At 42.4% G+C, this 15,223-nt stretch overlaps 1 protein-coding gene across 1 annotated transcript in view; it reads left to right on the top strand.

Moving 5' to 3' along the window:
* SLC10A7 (solute carrier family 10 member 7) overlaps positions 1 to 14,644 on the top strand; it is a 136,208-nt gene extending 121,564 nt beyond the window's left edge. The window contains exons 11-12 of the mRNA XM_035113913.2: positions 10,327 to 10,472; positions 12,951 to 14,644. Of these exons, the coding sequence (XP_034969804.1) occupies positions 10,327 to 10,472; positions 12,951 to 12,995 (191 nt within the window). The 3' untranslated portion in view covers positions 12,996 to 14,644. The remainder of the gene's footprint in view (positions 1 to 10,326; positions 10,473 to 12,950) is intronic.
* The last annotated feature ends 579 nt before the right edge of the window (positions 14,645 to 15,223 follow it).

Genomic DNA, 15,223 nt, shown 5'->3' with positions numbered 1-15,223 from the left:
ACAGGAAGGATTCTAAGCATTCAAATTAAATAACAATGTAAAACCCATTTGGAACATGTATGATATTTGTAACATAAGATGTATAATCAATTGATAAGCAGTTGGGATGAATTTTTATTTTCTGCATAACTGATGTAAAAGTTTGCCTTTCATGTCATTTTTTTCCGGTGACCCGGAAACTACGACTAATGCAGAATGTGGCAGCTAGACTGGTGATTGGGAGTGGCCGCCAAGACCACATAACACTGGTCTTGAAAGACCTACATTGGCTCCCAGTACGTTTCTGAGCACAATTCAAAGTGTTGGTGCTGACCTTTAAAGCCCTAAACTGCCTCAGTCCAGTATACCTGAAGGAGCATCTTCACCCTCATCGTTCTACCAGGACACTGAGGTCCAGCACTGAGGGCTTTCTGGCAGTTCACTCACTGCGAGAAGGTAAATTACAGGGAACCAGGCAGAGGGCCTTCTCGGTAGTGGCACTCGCCCTGTGGAATGCCCTCCCCCCAGATGTCAAAGAGAAAAACAAGTACCAGACTTTTAGAAGTCATCTGAAGGCAGCCCTGTTTAGGGAAGCTTTTAATGTTTGATGGACTACTGTATTTTAATATTTTGTTGGAAGCCGCCTAGAGTGGCTGGGGGAACCCAGCCAGATGGGCGGAGTATAAATAATATATTATTATTATTAATTTCTTGTGCTACTTCAAATTGTGTAAAAGTACTGAAATACACATATTTTAAGGGTGTATAACTCAATCCCATAGAAGTTTTGTTGGGGAGTGAGAGTTGTATCTCATGAGAAGGAAACCGATAGTGTTTTAGTTCTCTGTTTCTAAGATGTACGTTTTCTGTGTACTGCCATTTAACCATATAGTATTTGAATTCATGTCTTATTCTATATATAACAACTGAGTTATTCAGTCGCTAACATAATGGTTCAAACAGCTGGAAAGTTTGGTTGTTAGCAATGAAGCCAGGGCTGTGCTTGTGTAAGAAATGAGGGCACTGCCTGTGTGCGCAGTCACTTAATATTAACTAAGGCAGTCACCATCTGAGTGGTACTAAACCACGATAAGCTACCACTCATAGCACATGTACTGTTGTCCCATTTTATGGCCCACACAACTTTTAAAATCAATCTCGTCGTGACTTAATTCATTTTTTAATTCTCTGTTAACTAATTGCTACTACAACACAGTCAGACAGGTGTAGGTGTTTTTGAATCTGAGGCTGGCATCTTCAGATGTTGGCATTAAATGTTTCATCGTTAGCATCTGGAGAGAGTGCTCAGACCATCCATTAAACATCATTTCCAAGCTGTGCAAACCCACTGGAAAAAAACAAGAAATACATCGAACACTTGTATCCTTTTCATATTTTCATTTACTTTAAAAGAAAACAGCACTATGAAGAGCTAAACCTTTCCTGTTTCTACTGCTTTTTCCCCTTTTACATTGAGCATCCTTCTTGTGGCAATGTGAAAATTGTGAATCAGTGACCTGAACCTATTGTTAGTGAGAAACACGCTTAGGACAATGTACATCTTTCCCTTGTTTTCCCCAAGTGTTATGAAGGCCTTGCAGTTAATCTGGGATTCAGAATCATCACTTCTTTTTATGCACAAGATACTATCAAGTTTCTCATGCAAAAACTTTGAGAAGGAAGATCAGCAAAATAAAAAGAAAAGCTATTTCTTTCACTCTTTCATTTTCAAAAAAGCATTTCTTCCCTAACAGAAAAAGAAAACAAAATAAACTTAACAAGGAAATTTTCCCTCATACGAAAAGCCATGGGGAAGGAAAATGTGATTGTCTTTTAACCTGTAGAAAAAAAATCTTTAGAAATGTGTGTGTGTATGTGTATAATCACCGGCCTCCTCACCGCCACTGCCCCCTGCAATTTTTTCTGGCCGTCACAATATCCCACTGATTTTAATGGTGGTGACAAAAAGAAAACAAACTTAATAGTAAACACAGCTCTGCTTTAATCAACTTAGTCCACCCCTAATGCCTTGATGACAGTTTAAAACCCCTCCTCCATTCTCATCAATTTAACATTTGATGGGCAGGAAGGGGTGAAAACCCTTTTCCTCTGATGATCTGCTCAGACAACTGAGGCAGAGAGCTGTGTAACTCTATATGTGAGTCCTCTGTCTTGCACTTGGATCTGTTCTGCATGTGTACGGGGTACTTGTGAGTGCACACAAGAGTGAGTGTGGGTGACACTCACTTTTAGCCACTTCTGCTACTGGCATTCAGCCCCTAGAGGGCTGGCCAAAGGTGAATTGTGCTCTCTGGTAAACAAAAACAAAAAAAACCCACCCCTGCTCTGAATCCCAAGCTTCATGTTCTTCACAATATACTCAGCTTCTGTCTTTTACAAGAGTTCTATCTCAGGACAGAAACAAACCTTTGGTGAAACTTGAATTTCTTCCAAGAATAGTATTTCCCCATGTTATCTTTTCCCTGTCCACTCTACGTTTAAGGAAACTTGTTTGTTTCCTTGTCATGTTGCACGTTTTCCCCAGTCTCACTCTGCATCAGTCACAAGTGGCTAAAGCAAAAAAATCAATGTGATGACATCACATCAGGACATGGGAGCCTGATCCTGTTTTCTTATACTTCTTTCTCCTAATGTGTAGTTCCAAAGAAAGAGTTTCAGAATTGCCATTACATTCTGTCATTAAATATTAGGGTGGGGGTATTTTTTTAGCCTTAATGGAAGTGTTTCATGCTTCCCCCCCCCATATTATTCCAGAGGTGGTTTTTGTGTTGGTGTCTTTCTGTATTGATTTTTGAAATTAAATGTATTGAGGAAATATTTATATTACAGCTTACGAAAAGCAAAACTCCTGCTTTTGCATAGATCCATCAAGATGTTTGTGGCCCAAAATAATCCTAGTTGACTCTGATTTCTCACAAACACTTAAATGAAACATCATCTCATAAGGCAGTTTATGCTGCATTGATGGATGGCTACCTTCCAGCCATCAACAAATTCTCTCATTAATACTTACTGATATATTGATGGGTTTTGATGCAGTCACCCATAAATGTACACTAGTGGCTAGTATTGATGGAAATACACTTAGGGGACTTCGTTGCGTTGCTTTTTGAGACACCCCAGATTATAGAGAGATTGTTAATACTGCCTCTGTAAATGCACATTCCCACAGTTCAACTTCGCCTAGTCGCCTGGGATGAATCATAAGGCAAAGTAGACTCAAATGCCAATCACATAGACAAATTATTTCGTCTGAGGGTGTTTCACACTTCAGTCTGTAACATAACTAAGCTGTAGCATGGCCCAGAAAGAGCAGCATGGCTGTTTATCCTCAACCATTGTAGTTATTGTGGCCATCATTGTGGGATCCACTCTATAGCACTTAGACTAGCCTTCCCCGATCTGGTGCCTGCCAGATACTTTGGATCAGAACTCCCATTGGCCAGCATGACCAGTGGTCAGGAATGATGAGGCTTGTTGTCCAGCAACATCTGGAGAGCATCTCATTGGCTACCCCTTCAGGGAAAGGGAATGCAAAAGACTTGTGTTTTTTTAGAAGACACTGCATTGAACTTCTTCCTTTTCATTCCTCCTCAATTTGATCCCAGTGTTAAGTGCGTGTGAAACAAATTGGTTAGTGCAGCCAACTGGAGTTCCAGTTTTCTTAAAGGCTTGTGGTTCACTACAATCATGTGCAAGTCTGTATAAACAACTGACACTTTTTACTGCTATGAAGCCTAGATTGTGCAGGAAAGGGGGGGGAAACACTCTTCAATAGGTTGTTTTTCTTTTTCTGTGCCCCCAGCAATATTATTTCTAAGTGGGGTGGAGGGTCACAGGCTATTGTACAGCAGGAAGGTTTTCCTCCCTCAGTACATCCGTGTTACAGGAACACACCTTATCTTTTTCTGTAATGCCCAATCTAGAAGTAAAATATCTCTGTGTACTTACATGTGTACATAAATGATTGGACGTGTGAGAGACTTCTAAAATGAATTGTTGGTTTGGATCTGCATAGGGAAAAGAAATCTAAATGCTGGAGTAAGAAAGAGCAACATCTAGCAAATTTGGGGGGATGTGTGACTTGTATGAAGGATAACCAGTATTTCGGTGATAACAAAGAGAACTTCTCTTTGTCAAATCATAGCAGTGCCAAGCAGCAAGTGACAAATGCTACTCTGAGGAAAGCACAGAGATTCAAGGAGCATAAAATAAACATATTAAAATGGGGGGCGGGAGACCTGAGCTCCCGCTCTTACTTTTTTATCCTTTCCATCCTGGGTATAGGATAAAAGAAAACTCTTGGTTCTTTGTTAAAGGGGGGGGAAAGCTCTTACTTGAAGTTCTTGCTTGGCAGATGTCAGTTGAAAGCTCAGCGAAGGAATAGGCTGCAATGTCAAACTCTGTTGGGTAATTTTAGACAAATGTGTCATGTGTGACATGGAAATATGGCGTGCTGTACATTAGTGATTTCCCAAGTGTTTGGATCAGGTAGTAATGTGCTGAGAAAGTGCTCTTTATCTATCCTCGCTGTGTACTTGTACAGCAGAGGGGGAAATGCTTTTGGTAGAAATTACTTTAGTCAGAAAAAAGAATCCATTTACAATATGTGCCTGCTAACATCTTTCAGACAATGCATTGTATTAAAAAGGCATTTTTGATTAATGTTTTATAAACATTTTTCAGCATGACAGCTTAAAGTCTCTGTAAAATTGTAAATGCGTGCAGAGTGCTCACTTCCATAAAGTCAAATGCCATCTCCTGAAGCTTGCATGGATCCTGTCAACCATAGTGACACAGAATCAGTACCTTAATAATAATAATAATAAATTTTTATTTATACCCCGCCCTCCCCAGTCAAAAAACCGGGCTCAGGGCGGCTGACACCAACAGAACCACAATAAAACATAAAAACAATTAATTAAAATACAGATTAAAATACAGTATTAAAATTTAAAGTGCAGCCTCATTTCAAGTAGGCCATAAGTGGCTGACACCAACAGAACCACAGTAAAACATAAAAAAAAAAAAATTAGTTAAAATACAGATTAAAATACAGTATTAAAATTTAAAGTGCAGCCTCATTTCAAGTAGGCCATAAATCCAAGCCATGAGGGAGAAAAACACAGGGGTCAGGCTGAGTCTAACTCAAAGGCCAGGCGGAACAGCTCTGTCTTGCAGGCCCTGCGGAAAGATGACAAATCCCGCAGGGCCCTGGTCTCCTGGGAAAGAGCGTTCCACCAGGTTGGGGCCAGTACTGAAAAGGCCCTGGCTCTAGTAGAGGCCAATCTAGCCATCTTATGACTCGGGATCTCCAGAATATTATTGTTTGTGGACCTTAAGGTCCTCCGCGGGGCATACCAGGAGAGGCGGTCCCGTAGGTACGAGGGTCCCAAGTCGCATAGGGCTTTAAAGGTCAAAACCAGCACCTTAAACCTGATCCTGTACTCCACCGGGAGCCAGTGCAGCTGGTAAAGCACTGGATGAATGTGATCCCACGGCCGGGACCCTGTAAGGAGCCTCGCCGCGGCATTCTGCACCCGCTGGAGTTTCTGGGTCAGCTTTAAGGGCAACCCTGCATAGAGCGAGTTACAATAGTCAAGCCTGGAGGTGATCGTCGCATGGATCACTGTGGCCAGATCGGGGCGAGAGAGGTAAGGGACCAGCTGCTTGATGCGGCGGAGATGGAAAAATGCCACCTTTGCTGTGGATGCAACCTGCGCCTCCATGGAAAGGGAGGCGTCAAAGGTTACACCCAAACTCTTGACAGAAGGCGCTGGTACCAATTGAGCCCCTGCAAAAGATGGGAGTTGGCCCCCCAACCCCATGTCGCCCCGACCTAGCCAGAGGACCTCTGTCTTCGAAGGATTTAACTTCAGTCGGCTCCCACGTAGCCATCCAGCCACAGCTTCCAAGCACCTGGTGAGTGTGTCCGGGGCCGAGGCAGGGCAGCCGTCCATCAACAGATAGATCTGGGTGTCATCAGCATATTGATGACAACCCAGCCCAAAACTCCGGACAATCTGGGCAAGGGGGCGCATAAAGATATTAAAAAGCATTGGGGAAAGGATTGCGCCTTGCGGGACTCCACACACCAAGGGGTGCCGCGGCGACAACTCCCTCCCTAGCGCCACTCTCTGTCCCCGACCTGAGATGAAGGAACGCAGCCATTGTTGGACTGTGCCCTGAATCCCCACGTCGGCAAGGCGGTGGTCTAAAAGGTCATGATCGACCATATCGAAGGCTGCTGACAGGTCTAAAAGAATCAGCAGTCCCGACCCACCTCGGTCCAGCTGTCTACGGAGATCATCTGTTAAGGCTACCAGAGCTGTCTCGGTCCCATGACCAGGGCGAAAGCCGGACTGAAATGGATCTAGAGCTGATGTTTCATCCAGAAACCTACCAAGCTGTTCGGCAACCACTCTCTCAATTATCTTACCCAGGTACGGAAGATTCGAAACCGGGCGATAATTGGATAGATCTAAAGGATCTAGAGATGTTTTCTTTAAGAGTGGACGCACCACTGCCTCCTTCAACTCCTCTGGGAAAGTCCCTGTGCCCAGGGACAAGTTGATGATCTCACCCAGGGGGGCCCGTACCTCATCTGGACACGCTCTAATCAGCCAAGACGGGCACGGGTCCAGGGAGCAAGTGGTGGGCCTTCCAGCCCGGAGGAATCTGTCTACATCGGCAGGGAGTATCTGATCGAATTGGTCCAATACTGAACTCGAAGAGCATTAAAATTTATTTGCTTCATTTCTGTGGTTGCAGTGATAGCGGGATAGAAAGAGAGTCATATTTAAATTTATGTGAAAATACTTTCCTATCCTGCAAGTTTTTAAAAATACTGTGTATGTGTGTATAGTGACTGAAAATATGAAGTACAAATGCTGTATTTCAGGGAGGGGGTTGTTTAAATGTAAAAGAGTCACAATCATTAAGAGGCAAGAGACTAAGGAAAGTATGAGGTTACATGGTACCACCACAGGGGTAGACCCTCATCCTGCTTCAGTTGACTAGTTTGAAGAGTAGCCTTGCTTGCTTTGGGGTTAGCCTGTGATATTGGAGTAGAATTAGGATGCTACATATATAGGAAATTTGCTTTTTCATACAGCTACAGGGGATTAAAGGACGTGGGTGGCGCTGTGGTCTAAACCACAGAGCCTAGGGCTTGCTGATCAGAAGGTCAGCAGTTCGAATCCCCGCAACGGGGTAAGCGCCGGTTGCTCAGTCCCAGCTCCTGCCAACCTAGCAGTTCAAAAGCACGTCAAGTACAAGTAGATGAATAGGTATCGCTCTGGCGGGAAGGAAAACGGCGTTTCCGTGTGCTGCTCTGGTTCTCCAGAAGTGGCTTAGTCATGCTGGCCACATGACCCAGAAGCTTTCTGTGGACAGCCAGCTCCTCTGCCTATAGAGCGAAATGAGCACCACAACCCCAGAATCGTCTGCGATTGGACCTAACGGTCAGGGTCCCTTTACCTTTATAGGGGACTAAAGACTTACCAGGGCTGTTCTTAAATACTTTGTGTACTGTGTCTCAGTACTTAAGTACAGTGGTACCTCGCAAGATGAATGCCCTGCAAGACTAATTTTTCGCAAGACGAATGAGTCTTGCGATCTGAACGTGACTCGCAACACTAATTCGTTTTACAAAAAAATCGTCTTGCGAATCGCGGTTTCCCATAGGAATGCAATGAAATTTAATTAATTATGGGCAGAATTTTTTTTCAATGCATTCCTATGGGAAACCGCGATTCGCAAGACGAATTTTTCGCAAAATGAATTGACTCGCGGAACAAATTAAATTCGTCTTGCAAGGCACCACTGTACTCAGACTGTAGGAGATGGAACAGTGTCTTGTTATGGTAATTAAAATATTACCTCAGGAAGAGGGAGTGGGGCTAAAGAAGCAAAATAGGGAAAGGCAGGATATCCCTTATGATAATGTAAGAGTAGAAAGCCATATCTTATTTACTATGGACATAGAAAGTCCCATCCTTGGAGAGTGAGACCTGTATTTGGAGGTCTCCTCCTTATTGTCACAGAAACTTCCACAGCCCTTTCCCTATCAATATCAGATTTCCACTGTTGGTAGGACCAAATCATGGGAGATTTGGATACATGCTGCTTTGAACCTGAGAAATGGCTCTATCCAAAGGACCCAACACCTCAGTCCCCTTACAAGGTGGTGAGTTCAGTCCACCCTGGAGACTCTTTGATTTCCCTCCCAGTGTTTTCAGTAGGAGGGAAGTACTGTAGTTAAGAACAATCACGGGAAAGGAGTGGAAGAGCTCTCCTCCATTTTTCCAGCAAGTGCCCAGCAGGGTTCTGGATTGATTGGTCCACCTTCTGTATCACTTCAAGCAATCTGACAAAGTGATATTCCAGACATGCCTTGCACAGTAAATAATCGGGAGTCTTCCAATGATGGAAGAAGGCACAAAGGCCCCTGGCTCACTCCCTAGCAATGCCCCTGACCTGGGAGTAAAACCACTGAACATAATAGAACTTCCAAGGAAATGGATAAGAGTTTCAATGCCCTAGTGTGGAAAGAGTCCTGATTTCATCCCCCTCCTGATTTCACTTGCAGAAATTGGCAGGATGCGTCGAGGGATGGGAGGGTGGTAGCAAAGTTCCAGGCACGATCCTGAATTTTGGTTCTCATTTGTTTCCTTCGGGTCCATGAACAGCAGGAGCAAAATTGTTAACACTTGTTTTCCGTTCCTTACAAATCGGGTTTGAATAATAATTTCAAATGTTTCCTCTTTTAAAAAAACAACACACTGAAAGCAGCCATCAAACACAGGAACTAGTGCATCTATGGGAAGACTAATGTAACAATGTGAACCATTTTTCTGAAATTCACTTTTTAAAAAGCTATTCTTAACTTTTTGAACATTTTAGAAAAGTAGCTGGATTTGCTATGTTTTTAAATATATATATTTGTGTGTGCCGAGATGCTGCACAACTTTATACTAAAGAAATCTAATGTTGGTGTTCCTATCGTATTCCATTACATCAGAATTTATGTACTATAAGTGATGAAAGAAACTGGAGTGGACAGATGAAAATAAAGATAACCAAATCCTTTTATGCATAGCACCTTTTGTTCCTTGCTACCCATCTTAAAGATTTAAATTCCTCAGCAGTGCTTTTCTATTTTTGTTATAGTGGCACCTGCTCCTGTCACTGTCGTTTGAATCACTGCTCCTGTTCCATAGTTACATTAACAAACGCTGTGGACTGAAATATCCAAGAGCGGCCTGGGATTTACAATAGGCTTTGTTTCCATATTTGTAACGTCGTTCAAAGAATCCAACATCCCTTCTTGGACAAAAGACCAAAATCAAACAAGCATGTACATTCCCGTGTAGCTTCTTTTCTTCATTCAAAACTTTGTAGGATTTAATGGCACTACACTGGGCTTGATTTCCAAAAGGGTTTGGGGCTGCAATCCTTTACCCACATACCCAGGAGTAAGCCCTATTCGACTCTATGGGACTTGCCTCTTGAGTAGATATTGTGCTGTTGTAACTGTGTAACGTTTGTTTGTTTGCTTGTTTGTTTATAGCTTTCTAACATTCCTGTAACTGTAATACACACACACACACACACACACACACACACACACACAAGCTTTCTAACATTCCGGGGATATTTTATAGCAATACTATGCAACCTGGAGGCCTCTTATAGACCCAAGCACCCCAGTTCAAGACACTGCTAAGTAAACAATCAGTCATTCCTTTTGATGCACCAGTTGTCTGAAATGTCCTGGGCAAAGCGGTAAGGATTCCCTTTCCATTCCGAGGTGCAAATGTTCCCCTTTCACTGCAAAGAGAACACATTTGTTTGTGGAAAAGAGAGTAGGCTCAGAGACAGTGAGGGGTATCATAAATGGGGGGAGAAGGTAAGCAATTTGGCATTGAGATGAAGGAAAGCAAGAGGGTGGAGGAATATAGGTCACCCCCCAATATTTTGTACAGTTGGCCTCTAGCAGGTTACAAATTTGCATTCAGCCTCTGGCTGAGAGAATGCCGCTTTTGAATTGAGGGGAGATTTGTTCTTGGAGTCTCTCCAGCATTCTGTCTCGTTCCTTTTTGCCAAAAGGAAAAGGGGCTTTTCTTCACTGCAGAATTAGTTTTTCTGCCTCCTACTACATCTGTGTCTTCAGTCTTCGTCTTCCTGAACTATCTTTTTTCGTTTGTTTTCTTTTTTGAAATCTTAGTGAAATGTTACAAAAAGTATAATGCTTTCCTGTGATCCCTGACAAAGAAAATACATCAATCAAAGCAGTCCTAAATTTAGCTGTCTTTCCGTCCACAGGAATACCAATGCTGAAGATAGTATTTGAAGGCTATGAACACCTATCCTTAATCTCAGTCCCTTTACTTATCTATCACCCGGCTCAGATTCTCCTTGGTAGCGTGTTGGTACCAACAATAAAGTCTTGGATGATTTCTAGACAAAAGGTAAGAAATTGTGGCCGGAAGCATAGTTCATTACAATAGATCTAGAGAGAGGGAGATAAGATTAGAGAAGTGTTGTGTCCATTGCTGTTCAGGTGCTGGCAGAGCCACTCCATGATCATACCAATCTGCAGGCAAGGAGATTAGGCTGGGCTGAATGTGTGCTTCTTGTGGACTCCTGGCAGTCATTTTGCACGGAAAAAGCACATCAGTAAATAGGACCTGCAGGCATACCCAGAGATACTCACTGCATCTGAAGCACCATGCCACATTTTGTCCTTGTACAATGCTTTGGTGAGGTTCTCTGCACAATAAAGTATCTGCTCTTCCCCTGCCTAGAAAAATTCCAAAGACAGGAAATTGTGACTCTTTCTTTCATCCATGCATGTGTGCCCAATAAAGTCTTAAAAGGCCCTGTTGTGGGCGGTTTTATTTCCCCCAAATCTAGTAGGGCATTTGCCTTTTTCCTCCGAGATGCATCCAAAGTCAGGTCTTTCTTTTTTAAGTTTTAATTAATCAGGCTACGTTGCTTGGCAGATTTATTTTGATCGTTTGTCATTTTGCCATACCACTGTTCTTCTTCTGGTCTTGTAGGTTATTTTTCCAAGAATATTATTCTAATTACATGACTATATTATTATTTTTGTAAATCAGGGAAGTTCATTCTTGGTTCAGTAGCAATAATTACAATATATTTTGATGTTGTGCCTGGATAATGGTCTCCTGCTTTGAAAGTAAACATGTCAACTTCACCTTGATGTTTATTTTCTATCAACTCCTTGGCTTCACTTTGGCATTTCTTTCCTGGTGGAAAACTGTTATCCAGTCATTGTACTCAGCTCTACAATGACACCCTTCCTTAATTATGATACCAACCTGTGATTTCTTCATGAAGTAGAATTTAAATATTTAGAGGTTTGTCGACAAGAGGGCGTTTCTATTCTGGCAAGTAGTACTGTAGATGCCTCCACACACCATAGATCTCATTTTCCCAAACAATGTTGCAAATATATGCGTCTTCATTCGTAATGTATTGAATACAATTAACCCTAATTCTCAAATTTAAGAAACAAATAGTGCACTTTTTACGAGAGCAATGTGGTCTGTGTTCCATCTGTTTTGGTAATGCTTTCTCAATAACCTATCTTGCTGTTTTTTAAAGATGTTTAAATATAAGACAAATACCCATATCATGGTTCACAAGCTGTTGGGAACTTTTCAGCACAGTAAATGAGTTTTAACATCAAAGGAACCTGACAGCAACACCCACATTACATATATGTGCACATAATTTACACGAGTGCAATTTCTCATATGATTTTTTAAAAAAAGAAAACAGACCAACAAACACTGTAATTAGACCTGAAACTGGGTCAAGCAAATATGGAGAGCTAATGAGACCTTTCAATACTGTCAGAATTACTACGGTACCAGATCTCATTACTATAAAGCCAACAGGAGTCTTATCGCAAGGCATTTGACAGTGCCAGAGACTTCTTCAAGAAAGGGGCAGCAAAGCAATGCAACACACAGTTAAACCATGGAATTCACTCCAATAAGAGGCAGTGAGGGCTCCCAACTTTGGGAAAGGATTCATGGAGGAGAAGGCTTCAGTGGCTACTAGCCATGATGGCTGTGTTCATGACTCCATGGTCATAGGCAGTAATGCTTTTGAATACCAGCTGCTGGAAGCCGCAAGGAGGAAGAGTGCTCTCGTGCTCAGGTCCTGCTTGCAGGTTTTCCACGGGTATCTGGATGGCCACTGTGAGAACAGAATGCTGGACTAGATGTCGTTCCAGCAGGCTCTTAAGTTCTTATGATCTTCTTTGCTAAGTGTTCAAGGAGGAACTTTTTCTGCCCAGTGCCACCCTGTGGCCTGCCTTGGGTGCCCAGTGTTGTCATCTTTCTCCTCTAGGAAATGCAATGGTGCCACTCTAAACTTTTCTTAACAGGAAAGGATAATCTAGGATTTTTTTCTCCCAGGAAATCTACGACAGATGGCTTCTTAAAAGTGATCAACCTTCATCCTCCTCATTTTATCAGATGTGTGATTCCAGTTCCCTGTCTTTAGGAATTGCCAGGAGTGAGAGAGGAGTAGGGTATGCTGCCAGTCAGTGTCAGAGAAATAAGAAAGTGTCATGTCTCCAGGTGTGAGGGAGAGAGAAAAGGAAGAAACGGTATGTTATAGCCCATCGTGAGGTGACTTGTAGAAAAAAGCTAAAGTCTTTTTGATCCTTGCTAATCCCAGGAGAAAGAATTCTTGCATAAGGTGGAGGAGAAGAAAACTAGCAAGATAGTGGGGGAACACCCCTTGTAATTTAGCAGCACAAGACCCTTAGGGAAGAGTTGGCCAGAGACACCAGCATCTCCCTCCTGCTGTAGGAAACCTACCACCAATTTATTTCAAGTACATTGCTTGTTTAACTTTGCTGCTTCTTCTTTCAATGCAAACAAACTGATGCTGTGTTTTACTGCTTTCAGGCACTGAAATTAACAAAGCAGCCCAAGATGCCAGTGAAAGTTTAACAGCGGAAGAGATCCAATGAATGTATATATGTACTATTTTGTACATACACAGAGACAATTCAGAAGATGGGCATATGTGAATGTTGCTTCGGCATTTATTTTATTTTTTATAGATACATATATATATATATATATATTTAAAATACCTACTGAAGTGCCTTAAAATATATTTGACAAAAGCATTGATTCCAAAATCACATGGCTGCTTGGTGTAAGAGGTTGCACTAAAGTTTGGGGTCATTTGATTTTTTTATTTGATTTTTCTTATTGAGTGAATAGTTCAGACAATGAGAGACTGGAGCTTCCATCCTCACACCTTCTCAGAGGAAGTGGGCACAAGCCACCAAGTGTTTCTTACTCTCACATAAGCTCCACTGAACTGAATGAAGTCAGAACGAGAGCCGTGCTCTGCAGATTCTGCTCACCATTCACGTGCATATCTGCTAATCCCAGGCCAAAACAAACCAGGGGCAACCAACACTCTTCTGGCTGACAGCAGGAAAGCAATTTCTGAAGTTCTCGTCAAGATTAACTTGAATTTCTGTGTGATTCCGTAACCCTCCCTGCTCCTATGATTATGACATGCCTTTTTCTTCTAAGTTTGTGTACACTCAGCATGGGGCCATCCATTGGAGAGAAAAGGAGAAGCATAAATTATTTGCATTTGTTGACACCGTTGTCTAGACATTCCTTCAAAGCTAATGGTTTCTCAAGGCAATTCTCTGCATTCCATTTTTATGATTTTATGGCATTGTATATCTTAAATGCATTGAGAGCATCTTCAAAGAGAAGGCCCGGTGCTTACGGTTGTAAGGGAAGATCTGTGATCTACAAGTGCAGCTAGGAGGGTTTTTATTAGTAGCATTAGTATTACTGGTGTTAACCCAAACTGAGCTAAAAGATTCCCCCTCTTTCCCCAAATTCAGTACACCATACCCCACAGCGACAGAAGAATATCCGATGCTAATATTCGCTTTACTGTCGCTTGCAGAGTGGTGTTCTTTGCAGCACACGCAAGCTAGTGAAAATGAAAACCTAATTCTGTAATTAGATATTTTCCACAGAAAACATATATTTGTGTACTCTTTAAATGTTTGAAAGCACTGGTATAAAAAGGGGGCGGTATTTCTGGTCAATTTGGCTGCTGTAGCTTATGTGGGTATTTTTTAAAGATTAAATATGTTGAGTTTTCTTTACACTTTATAAAAGAGATAAAGTGCAGTATGTTAATGATATACACTTACCGGGGAGTAATTCCCTCATTGGAATTTACTTCCATTCCTGATAGGAATTTACATAGGATTGCATTGCTAGTAAGCAGTGTACCTTATTCATGTCAATTGCCTTTAGGCTAAGGCAGGCTTCCTCAACCTCGGCCCTCCAGATGTTTTGAGACTACAATTCCCATCATCCCTGACCACTGGTCCTGCTAGCTAGGGATCATGGGAGTTGTAGGCCAAAAACATCTGGAGGGCTGAGGTTGAGGAAGCCTGGGCTAAGGGGTAGTCAACCTTTTTATACCTACCGCCCACTAATGCATCTTTCTTGAAAAAATTTCCTTACCGCCCACCAGTGCTCAATGGAAGGAGGATTCAGCTTGTGCCGTAGAACCCCCTACCGCCCACCTAGAATCCTGAAACGCCCGTTAGTGGGCGGTAGGGACCAGATTGACAACCCCTGGACTAAGCAGTGTTCTGAGAGACAGATAATGCCATTTCATCCTCTTGAGTTTGGTAATCATGTGGCCCCATCCAGGAGATCCTTATGGACCTGGTAGCTTGCACCGCAACCCTGTCCACAGGGTCTTCCCTGTTCATAGCCCATTCCACTGAAGTATGTGAAGATGTCTGCTTCTGCAAGAATGTATGTGTGCATTCAACCGCATATGGAATTGTGGGAATGAAAATGATGATTTTGACCTCTGTACATTACAGTGGAAAGAAAGGGCAAGTTCTTAGGGAATGTCATTCAGTTTCAATATTATTGACCTGGCTTGTGCAACAATGTGAGCCAAACTGGCTTAGCAAGAACATGCAACCATGTGGGCTCCCATAGAGGAGTTCGCAGGTACTTTTTGATCCTCCTTAGTCCTTGTTACTGCTGTGCCTACCTAAGTCAAAGTTTGGCTTTGTGTGTTGTCTGAACCAGGACTCATGGTTACGCTCTTCCCCTCATTAACTACAATCTGCAGTTTGGCTTACCATATTGTGCGAACCTTGTTAACTGCA

The sequence above is a fragment of the Zootoca vivipara genome, chromosome 9 (assembly GCF_963506605.1).
Source record: "Zootoca vivipara chromosome 9, rZooViv1.1, whole genome shotgun sequence".
NCBI lineage: Eukaryota > Metazoa > Chordata > Lepidosauria > Squamata > Lacertidae > Zootoca > Zootoca vivipara.
This window is presented reverse-complemented; position numbering and strand designations above follow the sequence as displayed.